Consider the following 24,560-nt stretch of genomic DNA (forward strand, 5'->3'; position numbering starts at 1 on the left):
TTTTTGGATGGTGTGCCAATCAGCGAGCTGCTTTGCCCTGGTGTTGAGCTTCTTGAGGGTTGTTGGAGCTGCACTCATCCAGGCAAGTGGAGAGTATTCCATCACACTCCTGACTTGTGCCTTGGAGATGGTGGACAAGGTTTGGGGAGTCAGGGGGTGAGTTACTCACCACAGGATTCCTAACCTTTGACCTGCTCTTGCAGCCACATGTATTTATATGGGTAGTCCAGTTAAGTTTCTGGTTAATGGTAACCCACAAGATGTTGATGGGGGAATTCAGCGATGGCAACGCCATAAAATGTCAAGGGAGCATCTCCTACAACCAAAACAAAGTGAACTATCTGGTCCATTAAGGAGCCCTTTGCCATCAGGGAGATTTGTTGAACTTTTACTGTTGGTTTTCCATTACTTATAATGATTAGCTTTTTAATGGAGCATGAATTCTGGATAATACTAAGCAGGAGAATGACTTTGTTCCACTGCTTCTCATATTCATCTTTTGGCAGCTCGTTTTAAACCCCTGTACTTTGCTGCAATGTTACAGTGGAGAAAGCTGGTGATCCCAAAAAAGAGGTGTCAGAAAAAGCAATGGAAAAGCAAGAGTAAAAGTTGAGTAAATCCATCTGTAAAAGTGCAATTCCCACCTGCAAACCTTTAATCATTCGCACAAGCTGGTGTGTGCAGTAAAAGAAAATGAGTAAGAACCAAAAGACCTCATGGGGAGACGAGAGCAGGGGAAACGCTGCGTCAGGTATGGCAGGAAATATTGTTGAAGAGGACAGAGGACAGAAAGAAATCTGTTGCAAGCAGAAGCCGGAGGTCTGGTGCCGGAGTGGAGCAAAAAGAAAAATGAGCAAGTTTAATGAAGCAGCGAGTGTTCCAACTCGCAGCAGGCTGGCCTCCATGACAGAAAGAGGCAGTCGCCAGTTTATCGTGAATTACAGGGTCCAGATAATAATAATCTTTATTAGCGTCTCAAATAGGCTTATATTAACACTGCAATGAAGTTACCTTGAAAATGTTCTAGTCGCCACACTCTGGTGCCTGTTTGGGTGCACTGAGAGAGAATTCAGAATGTCCAATTCACCTAACAAGCCCGTCTTTCGGGACTTGTGGGAGGAAACCGGAGCCCCCGGAGGAAACCCACGCAGACACAGGGAGAATGTGCTGACTCCGCACAGACAGCGACCCAAGACGGGAATCAAACCCTGGTCTCTGGTGCTGTGAAGTAACAGTGCTAACCACTGTGCTACCGTGCCGCCCATACCGTGTAAGGCGCCCAGAGAAAGGCAACCTAACATAACCACGAAACAGAAACCAAAAGATTCAAACTCTTAAGGCGTAAACTATTACTGTTCAAACAGACAAAAATATGGATGAAAAGGTTTTAGCTTCGAACAAAACATAAATCCCTCAACAAGAAAGCCAGAGGATTTACTCAGTTAAGAGCAACTTATTAAGATGGAGTGGGTGTAGGGTGGGGGGGATGCTGTTCGAGGGTTCTCAGAGGGCTTGGCAGTCTAGTTTCCTAACTGTACATGCAAACTTCTATATTTCCAGGATTCGGTTGATTGGAATGGTGTTGGGTTAATCAAAGAAGAGATTATGTAGGATTGTCATTCACACATGCACCAAGAAACCACACACTTGATGAACAGTCATGTATTTACATAGAATCCCTAAAGTGCAGGAGGAGGCTATTTGGCCCATCGAGTCTGCACCGACCGTCCGAAAGAGGACCCTACCTAGGCCCATTCCCCTGCCCTATCCCCGTAGTCCCAGCTGACCTTTTGCACACTAACGAGCAATCTAGCACGGCCAATCCACCTAACTTGCACATCTTTGGACTGTGGGAGGAAACCGGGGCACCCGGAGGAAATCCACGCAGGCACGGGGTGAACGTGCAGACTCTGCACAGATAGTGACCCAAGGCTGGAATTGAACTGGGTCCCCGGCATTGTGTGGCAGCCGTGCTAACCACTGTGCCCCCTATCTGATGCCCAATCTGAGTACTTTGCAAACAATTCACAACCCTAACTCGCAAACATCACAATCTTCAGCCAGGCAGACAACCCAGAGTATAATACAAACTGAAGTCAGAGGAGTCCAATGTGACAGAAAAAATCAAGTAACACCCCAGACAAAGCCTTTGAGAAAACACAGACTTAAAAGTGATGCCTCCAGTGGGGTTTTGTGGAATGTAAAGGTTGTCGGAAAGAAGATCTACAACAGACATAGGTCTTCAGACTAAAGGCTTTCAAGTCTTGTTAAGCAGTCATACTGTAGGGAAGAGGATACGGGTGAAGTGTGAACGAATCATCGATGGTTTGAAGGACGGTGATGATTCCTCTCCTTCTTGGAATACGATGGTTACAATGTCATTCCCAATATGGCGTTTCCTTTCCACCTGGAAAGCAAAGAGAGTAGATCTCATTCTTTATACTTCTTAGTGTTACTTCTTATACATGGCTCAGTATTGAAGTATCTCATCTTTACAAACCCTGTACCACTCTGTTGTGCCCATTTTATCAAATAGGAACACAAGAAATGTTTGAGGAAAATTAAAATTGCGATGGCTGATTTGGGGACATCTCCTTGCCGGCTGCAGCTTTTCCCAGGCGTGGTCTGGCTGCATTCCAGCAAACACCAGTAGCAGTGGGAAGCCAACTGAAGTGGATAATGAGACAATTAACTGCAATTTTCCATCAATGTTGCAATTTTCCCAGTGTGGCATGGACCCCGTGACTTGTTGATTGGCTTGTAGAAATAAAGATTCAAAATGACTGGTAATGTCAACATCCACCCTCTTTCTAAGATGTTAATTGACATTACACCACTTACCTGGTGAGTTAATATGGAGTCAGGTCTGTAAAGGTTACAATCCACTAACATCCAACATCTCCATTGTATATTCCACAATCTCCATTCTATAATCCACAATCTCCATTCTATAATCTACAATCTCCATTCTATAATCTACAATCTCCATTCTGTAACCCACCATCTCCATTCTATATTCCACAATCTCCATTCTATAATCCACAATCTCCATTCTATAATCTACAATCTCCATTCTGTAACCCACCATCTCCATTCTGTATTCCACAATCTCCATTCTATATTCCACAATCTCCATTCTATAATCTACAATCTCCATTCTGTAACCCACCATCTCCATTCTATAACGCACCATCTCCATTCTATAATGCACCATCTGCATTCTATAACGCACCATCTCCATTCTATAACGCACCATCTCCATTCTATAATGCACCATCTCCATTCTATAATGCACAATCTCCATTCTATAATGCACCATCTCCATTCTATAATGCACCATCTCCATTCTATAATGCACCATCTCCATTCTATAGCCCACCATCTCCATTCTATAGCCCACCATCTCCATTCTATAATGCACCATCTCCATTCTATAATGCACCATCTCCATTCTATAAATCACCATCTCCATTCTATAATGCACCATCTCCATTCTATAATGCACCATCTCAAATCTATAATGCACCATATCCATTCTATAATGCACCATCTCCATTCTATAATGCACCATCTCCATTCTATAATGCACCAACTTCATTCTATAATGCACCATCTCCATTCTATAATCCACCATCTCTATTCTAAAACTCACCATCTCCATTCTATAATGCACCATCTCCATTCTATAATGCACCATCTCCATTCTATAACCCACCATCTCCATTCTATAACGCACCATCTCCATTCTATAATGCACCATCTACATTCTATAACGCACCATCTCCATTCTATAACGCACCATCTCCATTCTATAATGCACCATCTCCATTCTATAATGCACCATCTCCATTCTATAGCCCACCATCTCCATTCTATAATGCACCATCTCCAATCTATAATGCACTATCTCCATTCTATAATGCACCATCGTCATTCTATAATCCACAATCTACATTCTATACCCCACCATCTCCATTCTATAATGCACCATCTCCATTCTATAATGCACCATCTCCATTCTATAATGCACCATCTCCATTCTATAATGCACCATCTCCATTCTATAATCCACAATCTCCATTCTATAATCCACCATCTCCATTCTATAATCCACCATCTGCATTCTATAATGCACTATCTCCATTCTATAATGCACCATCTCCATTCTATAATCCACAATCTCCATTCTATAATCCAGCATCTACATTCTATAATGCACCATCTGCATTCTATAATGCACCATCACCATTCTATAATCCACAATCTACATTCTATACCCCACCATCTCCATTCTATAATGCACCATCTCCATTCTATAATGCACCATCTCCATTCTATAATGCACCATCTCCATTCTATAATGCACCATCTCCATTCTATAATGCACCATCTCCATTCTATAATGCACCATCTCCATTCTATAATCCACAATCTCCATTCTATAATCCAGCATCTACATTCTATAATGCACCATCTGCATTCTATAATGCACCATCTCCATTCTATAATGCACCATCTCCATTCTATAATGCAACACCTCCATTCTATAATCCACCATCTCCATTCTATAACTCACCATCTCCATTCTATAATGCACCAACTCCATTCTATAATGCACCATCTCCATTCTATAATCCACCATCTCCATTCTATAATCCACAATCTCCATTCTATAATCCAGCATCTACATTCTATAATGCACCATCTGCATTCTATAATGCACCATCTCCATTCTATAATGCACCATCTCCATTCTATAATGCAACACCTCCATTCTATAATCCACCATCTCTATTCTATAACTCACCATCTCCATTCTATAATGCACCATCTCCATTCTATAATGCACCATCTCCATTCTATAACTCACCATCTCCATTCTATAACTCATCATCTCCATTCTATAATGCACTATCTCCATTCTATAACTCACCATCTCCATTCTATAACTCACCATCTCCATTCTATAATGCACCATCTCAATTCTATAATGCACCATCTCCATTCTATAACTCACCATCTCCATTCAAAAATCACCATCTCCATTCTATAATGCACCATCTCCAATCTATACCCCACCATCTCCAATCTATAATGCACCATCTCCATTCTATAATGCACCATCTCCATTCTATAATGCACCATCTCCATTCTATAATGCACCACCTCCATTCTATAACTCACCATCTCCATTCTATAATGCACCAACTTCATTCTATAGTGCGCCATCCCCATTCTATAATCCACAATCTACATTCTATACCCCACCATCACCATTCTATAATGTACAATCTCCATTCTATAATCCAGCATCTACATTCTATAATGCACCATCTCCATTCTATAATGCATCATCGCCATTCTATAATGCACCATCTCCATTCTATAATCCACAATCTCCATTCTATAATCCAGCATCTACATTCTATAATGCACCATCTGCATTCTATAATGCACCATCTACATTCTATAATGCACCATCTCCATTCTATAATGCACCATCTCCATTCTATAATGCACCATCTCCATTCTATAATGCACCATCTCCAATCTATAATGCACCATCTCCATTCTATAATCCAGCATCTACATTATATAATCCAGCATTTACATTCTATAATGCACCATCTCCATTCTATAATGCACCATCTCCATTCTATAATGCACCATCTCCAATCTATAATGCACCATCTCCATTCTATAATGCACCATCTCCAATCTATAATGCACCATCTCCATTCTATAATCCAGCATCTACATTCTATACCCCACCATCTACATTCTATAATGCACCATCTCCATTCTATAATGCACCATCTCCATTCTATAATGCACCATCTCCATTCTATAATGCACCATCTCCATTCTATAATCCACAATCTCCATTCTATAATGCACCATCTCCAATCTATAATGCACCATCTCCATTCTATAATCCAGCATCTACATTCTATAATGCTCCATCTCCATTCTATAATGCACCATCTCCATTCTATAATCCATCATCTACATTCTATAATCCAGCATCTACATTATATAGTCCACCATCTGCATTCTATAATGCACCATCTCCATTCTATAATCCACAATCTCTATTCTATAATCCACTAACTCGTTTCTATATTCCACAATCTCCATTCTATAACCACCCATCTCCATTCTATGACCATCTTGCTCCAAGTGAAAGCAGTAATCAAAGTAATGTTAATTGAACAAGTTTACAACCTACATTGATGTTGATGGTAGCAGCGAAGGAATTTTTCCTGGCCCTTGGAGGACGGTTTTGCTTGGGGGCGGGGGGGAGCAGGGAGGCAGGTGGAATACAATTAAAATTATATTGGCTAATTTGCAGAGATCTCTTGCCTCCTGCCAATTTCCAATTTCCATAGGAGTGAGCCAAGTACTTTTCAGGGGTCCGTGGATAATTAGGCGATGAACTGCAATCTTCCACTGACATGGCAATATTAACAGCATGGCATGGGCCCCATGCTATGTCAGTACTTCAGCAACTCAGAGGCAGCCGCACAGTGAGGGGTGGGAACGGAGTGAGAGTTTGAGGCTTTCTCCCCTTAAACAGCAAAGGATGGCAAGGCTTGGAGATTGGTGTCTTTGACGGTGCTGGCGTTAATGCAGTGGCAACCACTCCTATCAAACCGATGGCACCTCCGCTGTTTCCCTCCCACTCCTGCTGCGTTCCCCTCTGACGCAACCGTTATGCAGACAGAGTGGAGGCTGCTGAACACTCTTGAAATGAGGTGCACTGAATCAGCCTCCTGCCACCCCAAGCTCTCCTTACCATCCCAAATTCAGAAAGTGGGCGGCTGCTGCAGGCGAGTTCGGAACCTTGAAATGGTCATGGTTGAAAGTTTTCAAACATTCTGCCCATTGTAACGGTAACATTGAGAGACTCTATATAATGACACAAGAGGCCCCAGGAAATGATGGGGCTGCATAAGTCATGGAGGTCCTAACTTCCCCGAATTACTGTACCATAGTATTGACATACATCATATGTACCTCTTTCAGTACATTTCAGCCCATTGGTTTTATTTGTTGACCTACTCAATACCTTCACCTAACTGTGAAACCTTTGACATAGTATGGGGAACAGATCATTCAAAGATACTGCTGCATATATTATAATATCTGTACAAGATTGTTAAAATGTTCACCTACTTGTACTTTTAAAAATAGCTCAAACTTAGAAATACAAGTTTGTTTCAGCTATAAGAATATTCTCTCTCCCAAACAAGTAGATATTTCGAGTTGAAGCTGATGTAGTGTAATAGTCTAGGACATATGGGGTTAACATGGGCTGAGTGCAATACCGCCGACACAGTGTTGTAAGAGAGCACATGACTCATACCAAGGGGTCAGTCTGGTGTTGGACTGAGACATGTGCTCAAGCAAGCATGGAGACAGCTCATAGCTTGGGCACTTTACTTAAAACAAAATTCATTCATGGGATGTGGACATCGCTGGCTAGGCCAGTATTTGTTGCCTATCCCTAACCCCCTCTCGAGAAGGTTGTGATGAGCTGTAAATCAAACAGTCTGCTTTGAAAACAGTCTCGTAAAATCATAAAAACCCTACAGTGCGGTAGTAGGCCATTCGGCCCATTGACTCCACCAACCCTCTGAAAGACCACCCCTCCGGGCCCACTCCTCCCCCCCCCCCCCCCCTTATCCCCATAACCCCACCGAACCTTTGGACACTAAGGGGCAATTTAGCATGGCCAATGTACCTAATCTGCACATCTTTGGACTGGGAGGAAACCTGAGCACCCGGAGGAAACCCACGCTCACATGGGAAAAAAGTGCAAACTCCATACAGACAGTCACCCAAGGCCGGAATTGAACCTGGGAGCCTGGTGCTGTGAGACAGCCAGTCTTTGTCTTCGATGATGTTGAGCTTGAGTGTTGTTGGGAGATGCACTCATCCAGGAAAGTGGAGGGTATCCCATCACACTCCTAACTTTCACCTTGTAGGTGGTGGACAAGCTTTGGGGAGTCAAGAGGTGAGCTACTCGCTGTAGGATTCCTCTTGTCTACTCCTGTCACCATGGTATTCATACGGCTAGTCCAGTTCAATTTCTAGTCAATGGTAACCCCCAGGATGTTGATATTGGGAGATTTAGTGATGGTAATACTATATATATGTAAGTAGTTCATGGAGTGAATAAGTACCTACAGTAAAACTACTTCAGGTGAAGAAGACTTCATTAAGATCTACTGCAAAATATCCAACACCCAATAACAATTGACAAACGAGCGCTGCACCGTTATGGCTTATCAGTTCTTTTCATTTGGAGACTCCAGGCAAGAAGGCCTAAAGGCAGCGCACCTCAAAGCCACCAGAGGAAAGAAACTTTAATCTAAGTTTAAATAAAATACATGTGTTTCTCTTCTGTGCTTCCCGGTTTTGTGGGAATACTGTCCCGGTTTACGGATGTGACAGAGAAAAACACCGTTTGGCAGGTGGAAACGCAGTGCTGCAAGAAGGGGGGCATTTCTTAAGGGGAGAAATGTATATTTGTGAATATATATTTAAAAATTCCTCTCAGAATTACTGTCTTCCTGAGAGAATAGTTGAGCCATGATGTTTAGATTGGATTTGGTAATGTGAGCACCCAACCCAATATCAGCGTCAGAACTTGCGACTCTTGAGCAGAAGTCCAATCCCTACAGTCACATGTCGGTACTCAGAGCTGGGGATTGCCGAGAGAAACAATGGGATACAGGGTGAGTGTTAATCACTCCGGAATACCACTTGTAAATCTGGAATATGGGCTAGAAAGTGGCATCCACAGCTTCACGTGCTCACTTTTTGGAGGTAAAGGCCAAGGTCTCGATGGTGTTTGGAGTTAATTAGAACCTGCTGCAACGGATAACAATCTTCTGTGTTTACATTGTGTTGGTCCTCAACGCCTTATGGAAGGGGGAGACCTCCTTTGTTTCTACCTTGTAAAAGTCTCAAGCCTACACTTGGAAAAATGTACAAAGCCATCCAAAATGGCCATTTAAATTCTAATGAAAATTAGAATGATTGTATTTAATTAGAATTTAATTAGAATCTAAGTAATTAGAATTTAAGATAAATTCTAATGAAAAGAAGCCTAAACACAACTAAAAGAAGGAAACTGGGAGAATGGGCAGCCTGGTAGCATAGTGATTAGCACAATTGTTTCACAGCTCCTGGGTCCCAGGTTCGATTCCCGGCTTGGATTACTGTCTGTTCTACCTGCGTCTGCGTGGGTTTCCTCCGGGTGCTCTGGTTTCCTCCCACGGTCCAAAAGACGTGCAGGTTAGGTGGATTGGTCATGCTAAACTGCCCTTAGTGTTCAAAATTGCCCTTAGTGTTTGGTGGGGTTAAAGGGTTATGGGGATGGGATGGTGTGGGCTTGGGTGGGGTGCTCTTTTTAAGAGTCGGTGCAGACTCGATGGGCCGAATGGCCTCCTTCTGTACTGTAAATTCTATGATTCTAAAGCCAGATTTCTGGAAGGTACAAACTGCTGTTGAAAGACAGAATCTAATTTCATTTTCTGAACAGATTCAGGGTGCGATTTAATAGCCTCGTTGCTCCCAACTTGGTAATGCGATGAGGCCGTTGAATCTCGCGAGAGGCTTCTTGCGACACACGGCCGGGAGCCGTGCCGCTGGCCGAGGGTGGGGGGGCTTCTGCGAGGACTGGGAGGACTGTTGGTGATGGCCAGTGGGGCCGTATTTGACAGGTCAGGTCCGCGCATGGCTGGCGCAATGTTGTACTGCGCAACCGCCATTCTCTAGCCGTTTTTGGCGGGGGGGGGGGGGGGGGGGGGGGGGGGGAGCCGGGGGCTTTACCCAGCGCCGCTGCATGCCCCTCACCGGTCCCATAATTGGTGAGGGTTCGGTGCCGAATCCAGCTCCCGATGTGCAAGGAAGCTGAAATACCACTTTAAAATGTCTAGAATCTTTCTGGCTCCACAAGCCTTGATCCACCGTGCTCCATCAACAAACAAGGGTCGCTGTCATGCTGCCTCTGCGGAAAGATATCTCTAAATATTCTCAGGCCCTGCCATTAATGGCTAAGCATTCAAAGGAAAGCAGACTTCTAGAAAGGTTTGGGAATTCGATAGACAGGGTGGGATTTACCCCCCCCCTCCAACCCGGTGTTTTGCGATGGCCGTCATTGGCCAGTGGTGAGATCTTCTGGAGCCGCCGCTCTCAATGGGTCTTCCTGTTGTTCTCACCCTCCGCCGCTGGCGAGGTGGTCGCGTCAGCGGGACTGGAGGATCCCGCCGCTGGGAATGGCCAAATATCTTGGCCGGCTGTTCAGCAGATTGAAACCATATTTAATATTCAACTGAGCACTACCGGATCTTTCTATCATCCTGACATTGTTCCAGTGCATCACAATGAAGTGAGATAGCAATCAAGGCCAAACTGAAGGCTGACTACAATACTCACAACAAAAACAACTTCTATTTATTTGGTGCTGGAATAAAAATGTCTCAAGGTGCTTTACAGGCACGTTACAGACCATAGACGACATTGAGGCACGTAAGGAGATGTTAGGTCAGATGACCAAAACCTGGTCATGGTGAGGCTACGGAGGGATGTGCAAATAAGTGTGAGAATTTTCAACTTATGTTGTCAATGTACGTGCGTATACCTTTTATACGGCCCAATCAACGAAATAGAACATCGGGGTCGATAAAGCCGTCCAACCCCTGCGGTGCCCACCGAGCACGGAAGGCCTCGAGTGGGCCCGTGGACACCGCATGCTTCCTTTCCAGGGACACCTGACCGTGAATGAGGCCGCGGAAGAGGGGCAGACAGTCAGGTTGGATGACCCCCTCGGTCGCCCGCTGCCTGGGCCTATTTATGGAAAATCCACACATACATCGTACTGAAACCTGACTACATCATCCCAGCAATAGCAGGATAATTAACCTTCTTTATGTTGAAGGTAATACGATAATTGTTGGGATGGTCTTGACTACAGAACATGTCTGTTAAAGAACTCTTCACAGTCTTCTGAATGTTAACAGCAAATCTTGATTAACTCCATGTGACTATAGACGTATCCACTGTAAAGGGCACAGGCTCGGAGCTATCACCATTTCTAGATCCTGACATGTCTCTGCTCAATACCACACTGACCCGTGGTCTGGGTCATGTGCCAATTTACTTCACTGTGTGGGTTGTAAGGTACTGTCCCACATTAACCCTGTATGTGCCAGACCCATTTACAGCACTACAATAATCAATTGTTTTGGATTTACGTTAGCCTTTATACAATGATCTAGATAGGACAATTTTTTTTTAACCTTTCTCGTGATCATTTTGTTTTCTGTTTCAATAACATGCCCCTGCTGTAAGCGAATGAGCACATAGGGGCTGACACGACAGGGTGGATCATCATTGCTTTTAAAAACACAAACCATGAGTATTGAATTATGACTAACAATAATGGGATATTATTGTGATTGCTGTATTGATATTTACCAACCGGGAAACTTTTATGATGAGCTGTGAGTGGGCTGAAGAAGACAAAACATTCAGCAATTATCTCATCCTGTCACTTTGTGTTGATGACATTGTGGAGATTGCTCTAAATGCGCACCTGCATTAATCTGCACAGCATGTTACAGGAACATTGTAATATATTACTGAGGGAACAGGTGGAATTGTCAGGGGGACTTAATACTTGGTGACAAGATAGCTTTGTGCTGGCATCGTGTGTATGGGTGTGTGACTGACTAGAAACGTCTGTTTAATTAATTTGCTGCAATAGCGAGGGTAACATGCAACAGGCAATCAGCAGCCCCAACAGATGTGAGCGGCCAATTTAAGGCTGAATTGCCTCTCTGCAATTGGGTGGCCTTCTCGGAGAGGCACAGAAAGAATTTGGAAGATTGTTCAGTCGGATCTTTTATCAGCAGAATGTGTGTTCCGTGAGCTCAACACATGGCATGTGGTGACTTGAGAATGCAAGTCGCCATGCTGAAGTAGCAACCCCTTGTAGTCACTGTTGTAAGGCTGGGAACACGCAGCCAATTTGTGCAGAGCAAGCTCCCACAAATGAGAATGCAATAACGATCAGATAATCTGTTTTTGGGACTAACTATTGGCCAGGAGGGGTAAATCCCCTGCTCCTTGTCGGAATACTGGCATGGGATATTTCGCAACCATCTGAACAGACAGAAGGACCTTACTTTTAATGCCCCATTTATAAGACGGCACTTCCGACAGTGCAGCTCTCCCTCGGTGCTGCATTGGAATGTCAGCCTTGATTTTGTCGTGGGGAAATCCCAGCCATTGGGTCAGATATTTAGATGTTTATGCGGTTACGTTGCATCAACAGTATTCACAGTTCACTGATACGTTGACACCAAATATTCCAGTCGGTTCCTGTTCAACAGATTGCTAGTTAAGTCAAGCACTTTTGATATAGGGCTGGATGCTGGGTGACTCCACCTGCCCAGAAGTGAATCCCACACAGCACCAAGGTAAACATTGGAATTTCTGATTGAGGTACAAAAGGAAAAGGAGTGCGGTTGCATAGTGGTTAGCACTGCCACCTCACAGCACCAGAGCCCGGGGTTCAACTCCAGCCTCTGGCCACTGTCTGTGTGGAGTTTGCCCTTTCTCCCCGTGTCGACCTGGGTTTCCTCCGGATGTTCCGGTTATCTCCCACAGCCCAAAGCTGTGCAGGTTAGGTGGTTTGGCCATGCTAAATTCCCCCTTAGTGTCCAAAAGGTGAGGTGGGGTTACTAGGTTATGGGGATAGGGTGGGAGCATGGGCCGAGGTAGGGTGCTCTTTCAGAGGGTCGGTGCAGACTCGATGGGCCGAATGACCTCCTTCTGCACTGTAGGGATTCTATAATTCTATCTTGGCTATTAGGACAATGGAAATAAATATGTCATGGCCAGCAGCTGTGAAGATCTAGCTGCAGGTTTAGCTACTCCAAGAATGGTAATGTGGTGGGGAGAGACCAGGACATTGAGAGCCACTGACACCAGCATAGCAACACGATAACAAAGATCCAAATCCAACACCTATGCCAAGTAAGATTGCGTTAGCAGAATCATGCAAAGGAACGTGGCCATTTGTTTGAAGATAATGAAGAACAGAGAGTGGTAATGGAGCAAAAGGAGATTCTCCAGTGGAGAAAAATCCCTATCGCCCACAATAACACAGATGCCCTTCCATGGTCCAGAAGCTAATGACACGGCCAGTCAATATTCTCGATAAGGGAGGCATCACAACCGCTTCAACAAAATATTGTGCTACAGAGGAGATTGGAATCTAATCCCTTCCTGTGTTTTCTGCAGATCTATACCGTTAAAGATGACTCTCAGTGACCAGTTTACCAGGCAAAATAATGAGAGGCAAACACACAGGCGTAGCAATGATAACCGTGAGCGAGAACGAAACGGTCAGATATGAATTGGCACTGTCAGTATTGAGGATTACTGGCAATATGCTGGACAGAAGCGAAGGCTTTTCTGAGGGAAACAAATACAAAATAGCAAACAAACCAATGTTTCGCAACATCAAAATGTTAGAAATCTGAAATGAAAACAGAAAATTCTGGAAACACGCAGTGAGTCCATCAGTTTCTGAAAAAAGAAACATCAGTTAAAAATTTGGATTTCCCCCTTCCTCCGAACTAACAGGAACTTGTTGACTTAAAGATTCTCATTGTTGTTTTCAAATTCCTCAATGCCCACGTCGCCCCTCCTCCAGCCTCACAACCCTCCCTATCTCTGTAATCCCCTCCAGCCTCACTGCCCTCCCTATCTCTGTAATCCCCTCCAGCCGCACCACCCTCCCTATCTCTGTAATCCCCTCCAGCCTCACTGCCCTCCCTATCTCTGTAATCCCCTCCAGCCTCACTGCCCTCCCTATCTCTGTAATCCCCTCCAGCCTCACCACCCTCCCTATCTCTGTAATCCCCTCCAGCCTCACTGCCCTCCCTATCTCTGTAATCCCCTCCAGCCTCACTGTCCTCCCTATCTCTGTAATCCCCTCCAGCCTCACTGCCCTCCCTATCTCTGTAATCCCCTCCAGCCTCACTGCCCTCCATATCTCTGTAATCCCCTCCAGCCTCACTGCCCTCCCTATCTCTGTAATCCCCTCCAGCCTCACTGCCCTCCCTATCTCTGTAATCCCCTCCAGCCTCACTGCCCTCCCTATCTCTGTAATTCCCTCCAGCCTCATCGCCCTCCCTATCTCTGTAATTCCCTCCAGCCTCACTGCCCTCCCTATCTCTGTAATCCCCTCCAGCCTCACCACCCTCCCTATCTCTGTAATTCCCTCCAGCCTCATCGCCCTCCCTATCTCTGTAATTCCCTCCAGCCTCACCACCCTCCCTATCTCTGTAATTCCCTCCAGCCTCATCGCCCTCCCTATCTCTGTAATTCCCTCCAGCCTCACTGCCCTCCCTATCTCTGTAATCCCCTCCAGCCTCACCCCCCTCCCTATCTCTGTAACCTCCTCCAGCCTCACTGCCCTCCCTATCTCTGTAATCCCCTCCAGCCGCACTGCCCTCCCTATCTCTGTAATCCCCTCCAGCCTCACTGCCCTCCCTATCTCTGTAATCCCCTCCAGCCTCGCCACCCTCCCTATCTCTGTAATCCCCTCCAGCCTCACTGCCCTCCCTATCTCTGTAACCTCCTCCAGCCTCACTCCCTCCCTATCTCTGTAATCCCCTCCAGCCTCACTGCCCTCCCTATCTCTGTAATCTCCTCCAGCCTCACTGCCCTCCCTATCTCTGTAATCCCCTCCAGCCTCACTGCCCTCCCTATCTCTGTAATCCCCTCCAGCCTCACTGCCCTCCCTATCTCTGTAATCCCCTCCAGCCTCACCACCCTCCCTATCTCTGTAATCCCCTCCAGCCTCACTGCCCTCCCTATCTCTGTAATCCCCTCCAGCCTCACTGCCCTCCCTATCTCTGTAACCTCCTCCAGCCTCACTGCCCTCACTATCTCTGTAATCCCCTCCAGCCTCACTGCCCTCCCTATCTCTGTAACCTCCACCAGCCTCACTGCCCTCCCTATCTCTGTAATCCCCTCCAGCCTCACTGCCCTCCCTATCTCTGTAACCTCCTCCAGCCTCACTGCCCTCCCTATCTCTGTAACCTCCACCAGCCTCACTGCCCTCCCTATCTCTGTAATCCCCTCCAGCCTCACTGCCCTCCCTATCTCTGTAATCCCCTCCAGCCTCACTGCCCTCCCTATCTCTGTAACCTCCACCAGCCTCACTGCCCTCCCTATCTCTGTAATCCCCTCCAGCCTCACTGCCCTCCCTATCTCTGTAATCCCCTCCAGCCTCACCACCCTCCCTATCTCTGTAATCCCCTCCAGCCTCACCGCCCTCCCTATCTCTGTAATCCCCTCCAGCCTCACTGCCCTCCCTAGCTCTGTAATCCCCTCCAGCCTCACCACCCTCCCTATCTCTGTAATCCCCTCCAGCCTCACTGCCCTCCCTATCTCTGTAACCTCCTCCAGCCTCACCACCCTCCCTATCTCTGTAATCCCCTCCAGCCTCACTGCCCTCCCTATCTCTGTAATCTCCGCCAGCCTCACCGCTCTCCCTCTCGCTGTAGAAGGGGAAGTATGTAAGGATCCTTCTGGTTAAACCGGGTTTCCCTTGTGCTTTCCCTTTATTTTCTGTTATTCTTTGCCTTTATAACTTGCGCGCCTGGAAAATTGCTGGGACTTATGCCTTCAGATGGACTGGACTTTTAATTTTAAAACAAAACAGGGCACCACCATCCCCGAGTTATGCTATTATTACAATGCAATTCGGTTGGCCGAGTTATGCTATTTGGTTTGGTCCAGTGATGACGCCTTTTGATGGACTTGGCTGCCAGCCAACCGGCTACTTTGATTTCCCGGGACCTGAAGGATATCCGGGATATCTGCAGGTGAGGGACTTTGCGAGGAAGCTCTTCCAGCCGTTTCCAGTAGCGCCGCCTGTCTCATTGTTAGAGACGGTTCCATCTCTCGTGGAGATGGAGGAGGGGAGCACTTCGGGGAATTTGATAATGGTGGAGGATACTTCATCCCTGGTGGGGACTAAGGCCAAGTGGGAGGAGGTATTAGGGGTGGAATTAGATTAGGGGGTCTGGTGTGAGGCCTTGCGTAGGGTGAACGCTTCTTTGTCGGGCGCGAGACTAAGGCTAATGCAGTTGTAGGTGGTACCTCGGGCGAACCTACCTAGGGCGAGGATGAGTCGGTTATTTCAGTGGACGGAAGAAAAGCATGAGCGTTATGAGACAGGCCAGACAAATCCTGAACATATGTTCTGGGCATGTCCTGAGTGAGTGAAGTTTTCCTTCTTCAGCATCATGTCACTGATTCCACAGATGGAATTGGAGCCCAGCCCCCTGGTGACTATATTTGGGGTGTCGGACCTGCTGGAGCTGCTGATAGGTGTGGGGGCGGATGGCTTAACCTTCGCCTCGCTGATCGCTTGCAGGCGGGTGCTGTTGGGAATGGAGATCAGCGTCGCCACTCAATGCCTCGGTATGGCTGGAAGATCTTAGGGAGTTTTTGCATCTTGAGAAAATTAAGTATACGTTAAGGGGCGCAGTGGAGGGATTTTATAAAAGATGCCGTCCTTTCATTCTGTTTTATAAAGAGCTAGTCACCGTCAGCTGTTGGGGGGGGGGGGGGTTGCAGTTTTGTTTGAATATATGTTTCGTTTCATTTTATTGATCTGAAATAATTTTAAAATGTTCAATAAAAATATTGTTTTTAAAGTGAAAGTTCTGATTGAAATCACATGCAGAAGAACCAATCCAGCTGGTGATTTTCATCACTCTGTGTCCTAGTAAGATAGCTGACTACAAAGACTGCAACATCAGCAACAAAGATACATCTCTCTTTCTTCCATTTTTAATCCCTATTATTATTTTTACCCTTCCCCTCTGTGTGCGTGTGCATTTTGGGTAGAGGGTAGGATGGTAAAAGAGGGCACAATTACATTAGCAGGCTGCTGTTCTTAGGGCAGCAGGGTAGCATGGTGGTTAGCATAAATGCTTCACAGCTCCAGGGTCCCAGGTTCGATTCCCGGCTGGGTCACTGTCTGTGTGGAGTCTGCACGTCCTCCCCCTGTGTGCGTGGGTTTCCTCCGGGTGCTCCGGTTTCCTCCCACAGTCCAAAGATGTGCGGGTTAGGTGGATTGGCCATGCTAAATTGCCCGTAGTGTCCTAATGAAAGTAAGGTTAAGGGGGGGTTGTTGGGTTACGGGTATAGGGTGGATACGTGGGTTTGAGTAGGGTGATCATGGCTCGGCACAACATTGAGGGCCGAAGGGCCTGTTCTGTGCTGTACTGTTCTATGTTCTATCTCTATTACATGTTGATCTTTTTGCCTTGTTATAAATAAACAATGTCTTTTACTTACAAATCTGGTGCCTGTAAGTCATTGGAGCAGACAAGGGTCAAAGATCTCAGAAAATATATACAAATTATTGGTTTATTCACCTAGGTTGAGATCCCAGGGCTTGTGGGGCAGAATGTGCAGACTCCGCGCAGACAGTGACCCAAGCCGAGAAACAAACCTGGGACCCTGGCTCTGTGAAGCAACAGTGCTAACCACTGGGATATTGTGCCGACAGAATATAATTTTCAAAATTAACGTTTTGCCCATGGAAAAATAGAGGCACCTGCAGGAGAAACTGATAAAAACAATTCAGATGCAAATGCAACTCAATCAAATCCGAGTTTATTAAACTTAAAAGGTAGCCTCCGAGTCGAGGTTGGTCGTGAAAACATCAACTACGAACGATACATTTTTAAGCTTGTAATGGAGCCAGCGAGTTTGGAGAAGGAGTCTGAAAACACCATTAGCTGCATAAAATATTCATATGGATTGCAGAATCAAAGAGTTGTGTTGAAGGTAAAACAATGGGCGCGATTCTCCGCTGCCCATGATGGGTCGGACAATAGCGGGAGGGCCTTCCCGACCTCCCGCTATTCTCCCCCCCCCCCCCCCCACGGCCGCCCCACGACACGAATCGCTGCTCGCCGTATTTTACGGCGAACAGCGATTCTCCCCTGGCCGATGGGCCGAGTTCCCAGGCCTTTACGGCCGTTTTCACGAACGCAAACACACCTGCTCTCACCGTTCGTGAAAACGGCCGCAAAGTGCTGTCCCAGACAACCATCGCATGGTGTGGCCGTGCCAAGGGTGACATGGGCCTGCGATCGGTGGGCACCGATCGCGGGCAGCGGGTCCGATACCCGCGAACTCTTCGTTCCTCCGCCGCCCCGCAGGATCAGTCCGCGGGGCGGCTGAGGGGCATGATGGACCGCGCATGCGCGGGTTTGACACATATGCGTGATGACGTCATCCGCGCATGCGCGGGTTGGAGCCGTCCAACCCGCCCATGCGCGGCTGACATCATCGTGCGCGTCAGCCGCCGTGACGCTTGGCGAGCGGGCTTAGCGACGGTCGCTAAACCCGTGATGCCGTGCTTCACGGGGCCGCGCTGCTAGCCTCGACCGGGGGGGGAGAATCGGGTCCCGGGAGGGGGCGCATTTGCGGAGAATCCCACCCAATATATTTGCACATCTGAATCATCCAACAAAATGCCATATTACATAGTAATTCAAGATTGAACCAGATTAGAAGGCTCTTTTGTTTAATTTTATCAGTGTGTGTTCACTGACAGATGCATGCTGTTCAGTTTGGGTTTTGTGAGGCACAAGCAGCTGGAAGATTTACTCTAAGGAAGAAATCAACAGTGGTCCTCACAGAGCCTTGTTGCAGAAAGTAGTCAGCTTGAATAGGACCGTACAAAAGCTGTTGTTGCTGACTGGAGGAAAAAACAGCCTATGTATGTCCGAAGCCAAGACATACTGAAGAAAATTGGAGCATCACGTAGCCACATACTAAAAGAAGGATCTTGTAATTTGTCTCTCAAGGAATAGTTGGAATACTAAAGAGAATTAGGTCTATTGAGTCTGCACCAATTCTCTGAAAGAGCACCCTCCCTAGCCCTGTCCCCTCCTCACCCTCCCACTTTATCCCCTTAACCCCACCAAAACCTGCACATTTTTGGACACTATGGGAAATTTTAGCATGGCCAATCCACCTAATCTGCATGGGCGCAATTCTCCGCTCCCCAGGCCGGGTGGGAGAATCGCGGGAGGGCAGCTCTGGCACCCCCCGCGATTCTCCCCCCCCCCCCCCCACGCGGTTCAGAGAATCGTGGGTCGCCGTTTTTCACAGCGACCCGCGATTCTCTGGCCCGGATGGGCCGAGCGGCCTGCCGTTCCTGACGTGTTCACGCCGGCGGCAACCACACCTGGTCGCTGCCAGCGTGAACATAGCGCGAAAGCTGAGTTTGGGGCCTGTGGGGGACGGAGAGGGGATTGAGCACCACGCCCGTGCTCGGGAGGGGACTGGCCCGCGATCAGGGCCCACCGATCGTTGGGCCGGCGACTCCAAGAGAAGCACTCTTTCCCCTCCGCCGCCCCGCAAGATCAAGCCGGCCAACCTGCGCATGCGCAGCTGACGTCACGTAGGCGCCGCTGGCCGCGTCATTATCGGCGCCCGTGTTCTCCGCAACGCCGCTCCTAGCCCCCCCCCCCCCCCCCTCCGGGGGGGGGGAGAATAGGGGGCGAGGAGCGGCCTCCAACACTCGGGTTTCACGACAGCGTCGGCCGTTGCGGAGAATTCCAACACCTTTGGACTGTGGGAGGAAACCAGAGCACTTGGAGGAAACCCACACGGACACGGGGAGAACTGTCTGCGTGGAGCCTGTACATTCTCCCCGTGTCTGCGTAGGTTTCCTCCAGGTGCTCTTGTTTGCTCCCACAGTCCAAAGACTTGCAGGTTAAGTGGTTGGCCATGCTAAAATTGCCCTTAGTGTCCAAAGATGTGAACGTCAGGTGTATTGGCCATGCTAAAATTGCCCTTAGTGTCCAAAGGTTAGGTGGGATTATAGTGATAGGGCGGAGGCCTGGGTGGGACCTTCGTTTGGAGGGTCAGTGCAGACTCGATGGTCTGAATACAAGTATTCTATGATTCTATAATGTGCAAACTCCAATAATAATACAGTCACCCAGGGCCAGAATTGAACCTGGGTCCATGGCATTATGAGACAGCTGTGCTAACCACTCTGCTATCACGCTGCCATTTTATTGGTTAATAATAATCTTTCTCATCTTTATTGTTGTCACAAGTAGGCTTACATTATCGCTGCAAATGAAGTTACTGTGAAAAGCCCCCAGTCGCCACACTCCGCCGCGTGTTCGGGTATACTGAAGGAGAATTCAGAATGTCCAATTCATCTAACAGCACGGTTTCTGGGGCTTTGGGAGGAAACCGGAGCACCCGGAGGAAACCCACGCAGAGACAGGGAGAGCGTGCAGACTCCGCACAGACAGTGACCGAAGTTGGAGTTAAACCTGGGACCCTGGCACTGTGAAGCAACAGTGCTAAACACTGTGCTACTATTAAGTGCTTGGTGTTAAGATTTCATCTTTAAACTATAACGGTCCATAATGGGATCATAACAGTACCATTCAGCAACTTTCACTTAATGAAAAGACCGGGGTCTTGGGGCGCCCACTACAGTGCAATATTGAGCAAGTCCAGGAGGAATCTATGCATAAACCGCTCGATCTTGTTTTTCCATTTTATGCCTTAAAACTACACATTGGAGCTAATGTCCCCTGTTCTCCGTGAGGTTGTAGGAGACCACCCAGTGAGCCGAAATGGGATAGTTTCTCTGGTCATGTCTCGCTATTCTTCTTCCATATGGTCTCACACAGGAGCCCAATGGTGAGGTGAAGAGAGAGAGAGACAAAGAGAGAGAAGGAAATTGATACAAAAATGTGTTGGGACAAAGTCAACGGTCGCGTCCATTGTGCAAGTGGATGTGTACTTGAAGGAGAAATTAATTGCAGGGATGTGGGACAGATTCGAAGAGAGTGAAACCAACTGGATTGCTCTTCGGAAGTGCCAGCACAGACTTGATGGGCTGAATGGCCTCCCTTTCTGTTGTAGCATTCTACAACTCTATGAAATGTCGGCTCCAAGGCACCCTCTGACTTGTAGTTTAAAAATTTTAACTACAAAAAAGGCCAGGGAGACACCAGTAAGTCTTTTGAGATGTCTGCCTTCTGTTAGATTACGAGTTTGAGTGGACACACTTATTCAATTCATTTGTCCTGCACTGTAATACTTCCTACAAAGTTTAAAGCATTTTTCAACATTGACATATCGTGCTATAAGAACCCATCCGGCGTGCTATATTTGGCAGCATAATGTGAAAATATTCACTCCAATCTGTGGATGTATTAGTTCAGAGGAGACAGGAATGTAGGAGTGAGTTTGATCACGTTAGATAAGGGATTTGTATCCATTTACATTGTTTAATTCACAAATTATGTAAATATGATGAGAAAAAAATGATTTCCAAAGGCTCAAAGAGACAAATTAAGTCTGATAATTGCTTTGCAGTTTATGCTGCTTCTCCATTTACCTAATTACATTGCACTTTTTAACAACTGACAATGTATTTATGTAAGCTGTTTTGGCAGTGCGATTTTGATTCTTACCATCATCATTAGCACTTGGATCATTAAAGAGTTTCAGGGAAACATGTCAGAACTCTTATTGGATCTAAAGCTGGAGTACGAGTACCATTGAATCAGGATGATTTCATCCCATTGGCACTGAAAGGATGTTGTGTCTAACTTTCTGCAATTGCATGAATTTCTAACGAGGCGGCAGTTAATTGACCCATTTTGTCTTAATTGAGTTTTTTGGAATAAAAAAAATGACTGATGTTTTTGTGACATTTTATCCTGCTTCTCAATTGGTCACAAGTTCTAAAATGCCCACTGCACCTGGAATATACGGGGAGCGGGTTGAGTAATAGAGGAGACTGGGTCTGTAACATACAAGAGCAGATCATCCGCAGATAAAAATATCCTATGCTCCCATCCCCCTCTGCTTTATGCTCCTCCATTCCCCAATGACCTCAGCGCTATAGCTAAAGGTTCTAGCGTGAGTGCGAACAGTAGCGGAGACAATGGACACCCTGCCTTATACTCCTACCCAGTGGAAAATTTCCCACACATCAGTGCATACATTGGCAATAGGGGCTTTATACAACAGCCGAACCCCTGAGATAAACATCTGCCCAATTCCAAGTCTCCCACTCCACCCTGTTGAACGCTTTCTCAGTATCCATAGATATGATCACCTATGGTTCGGGGGCTGGAAAAGGGGAGAGGACAACATTCGGAACTTGCCATACATTAGCCGATAGCTGCCGCCCTTCACAAAGTATGCCTGGTCCTCCGGGACACACGGCTCCAATCGCAGCACAAGCACCTTACCCAATAGCTTGACACCCACTTTCAAAAGAGAGATGTGCCTATACGAACCACATTCCATGGAGTCCTTATCCTTTTTCAAATGAGGGAGATGGAGGCCTGCGAAAGTGTATCAGGCAACGATCCCAAAGCTAGAGAGTCATATCTACTATCAACTGGTCCGCAAATGTCTTATAAAACTGGATGGGAAACCCATCAGGGTGAGGTGCCTTAACAATTTGCTTCAGCCCAATGCACCTCAACGCTTGACAGAATCTCTAACTCCTGCCTGCTCTCCCTCTCCACCACTGGGAAGGGCAACACATCCAAGAACTCTGCCATGTCCGACCGACTCCCCGGGGGCTCTAACCTATAAAAGATTACTATAGAAAACTTCACACGCTACATTAACCTCCCTTGAAGCGGAAACCAAGCTGTCACCCGAGTCCCTGATCTGCAGTTCCAACAACACTCCAGAAGCTTGACACCATCCAGGAAAAAGCAGCCCGCTTGATTGCTCCTCCTTCCACAAACATTCAAACCCTCCACCACTGACAGTGGCAGCCGTGTGTACCATCTACAAGATGCACTACAGTAACTTCCTTAGACAGCACCTTCCAAACCCCCGACCACTACCATATAAAAGGACAAGGGCAGCAGACACCTGGGAACCCCACCACCTGGAGGTTCCCCTCCAAGTCACTCACCACCTTGATTTGGAAATATAGCGCCGTTCTTTCACTGTTGCTGGGGCAACATCCGGGAACTCCCTCCCTAACAGCACAGTGGGTGTACCTACACCTCAAGGATTGGAGCGGTTCAAGAAGGCAACTCGCCACCACCTTCTGAAGGGCAATTAGGAATGGTCAATAAATGCTGGCCTAACCAGCTTCGCCCATGTTCCGTGAATGAATTAAAAAAAATCTCAATTCCACTTTGTAAATCTCAGCTTCTGAAAGGTATAGAAAATAATTTTCTGAAGTATGCAGAGAATATCGCATTAGAAAAGTACTTGTTCCCACCACCAACCCCTGCCTCACTTCAAGTTAAGTAAAAGAATAGAAAATAAAAGCAAAATGCTGCAGGAGCTGGAGGTCAGAAATAAAAACCGGAAATGCTGGAAAAACTCAGCAGGTCAGGCGGTCCCTGGGGTGAGAGAAACCAAGTTAACGGTTCCAGTCCGTCTGATTCTTCTTCGGAACTAAAGGCGGGTGGGAGTGATATTGGATGTAAAATGTTAACTTCCATTTCTCTCTCCGCAGAATGTCAGACCGGTTGACCTTTTCCAGCGCCTTCTGTTACATTGCAAAATAGTTCAAAATACGGAACCGGACACAGTCAGTCAACATTGTTAAGAGACTGTGAACATTCCCTCCCATCTTCCCTCGATTTGCCCCCAATACAACCTCACCCATCCCCCATGGGGTTACCTATCTGTTGCTCTTCAGTTTTACTTCCATTGAGCACTGACCTTGGGCGGAATTCTCCGACCCGCCGCAGGGTTGGGGAATCGCCCGGGGCCGTCGTAAATCCCGCCCCCGCCATTGCCGGAATTCTCCGCCACCCGGGAATCGGCGGGGGCGGGAATCACGCCCCGCCGGTCGGCGGGCCCCCCGCGGCAATTCTCCGGCCCGCGATAGGCTGAATTCCCGCCGCTGTCAGGCCTCTCCTGCCGACGTGGTTTAAACCACCTCTGTGCCGGCGGGAGCAGGCGGCCCGAGCGGGCCCCGGGGTCCTGGGGGGGGGGACGCGGGGCGAGCGGACCTCGGGGGGTGCCCCCACGGTGGCCTGGCCCACGATCGGGGCCCACCAATCGTCGGGCCGGCCTGTGCCGCGGGGGCACTCTTTTTCTTCCGCCGCCGCCATGGCCTCCACCATGGCTGGAGGTGGAAGAGAATCCCCCAGCGCGCATGCGCCGGTGGTGACGTCAGCGGCAGCTGACGCACCGGCGCATGCGCGAACCAGCCAGCCCTGGCGCCGGGCGGCAGGCGTCAAAGGCCATTGGCACCGGTTTTGGCGCCAGTCGGCGTGGTGCACACCACTCCGGCGTGGGCCTAGCCCCTCAATGTGAGGGCTTGGCCCCTAAAGGTGCGGAGAATTCCGCGCCTTTGGGGAGGCCCGACGCCAGAGTGGTTGGTGCCACTCCGCTACGCCGGGACCCCCCGCCCCGCCGGGTAGGGGAGAATCCCGCCCCTCCTTTGTATTTTATCCATAACATTTTGTCAATTACTGCTT

The 24,560-nt window shown here is 47.4% G+C and overlaps 1 protein-coding gene across 6 annotated transcripts in view; it reads right to left on the reverse strand.

The window, feature by feature from the left end:
• Window positions 1-24,560, reverse strand: part of garnl3 (GTPase activating Rap/RanGAP domain like 3) — a 569,928-nt gene that overhangs the window by 168,799 nt on the left and 376,569 nt on the right. For all 6 annotated transcript variants that reach the window (XM_038781606.1, XM_038781608.1, XM_038781607.1 and 3 more), the window contains one exon: window positions 2,299-2,407. In XM_038781606.1, the coding sequence (XP_038637534.1) occupies window positions 2,299-2,407 (109 nt within the window). The remainder of the gene's footprint in view (window positions 1-2,298; window positions 2,408-24,560) is intronic.

The sequence above is a fragment of the Scyliorhinus canicula genome, chromosome 21 (assembly GCF_902713615.1).
Source record: "Scyliorhinus canicula chromosome 21, sScyCan1.1, whole genome shotgun sequence".
Taxonomy (NCBI): Eukaryota; Metazoa; Chordata; class Chondrichthyes; order Carcharhiniformes; family Scyliorhinidae; genus Scyliorhinus; species Scyliorhinus canicula.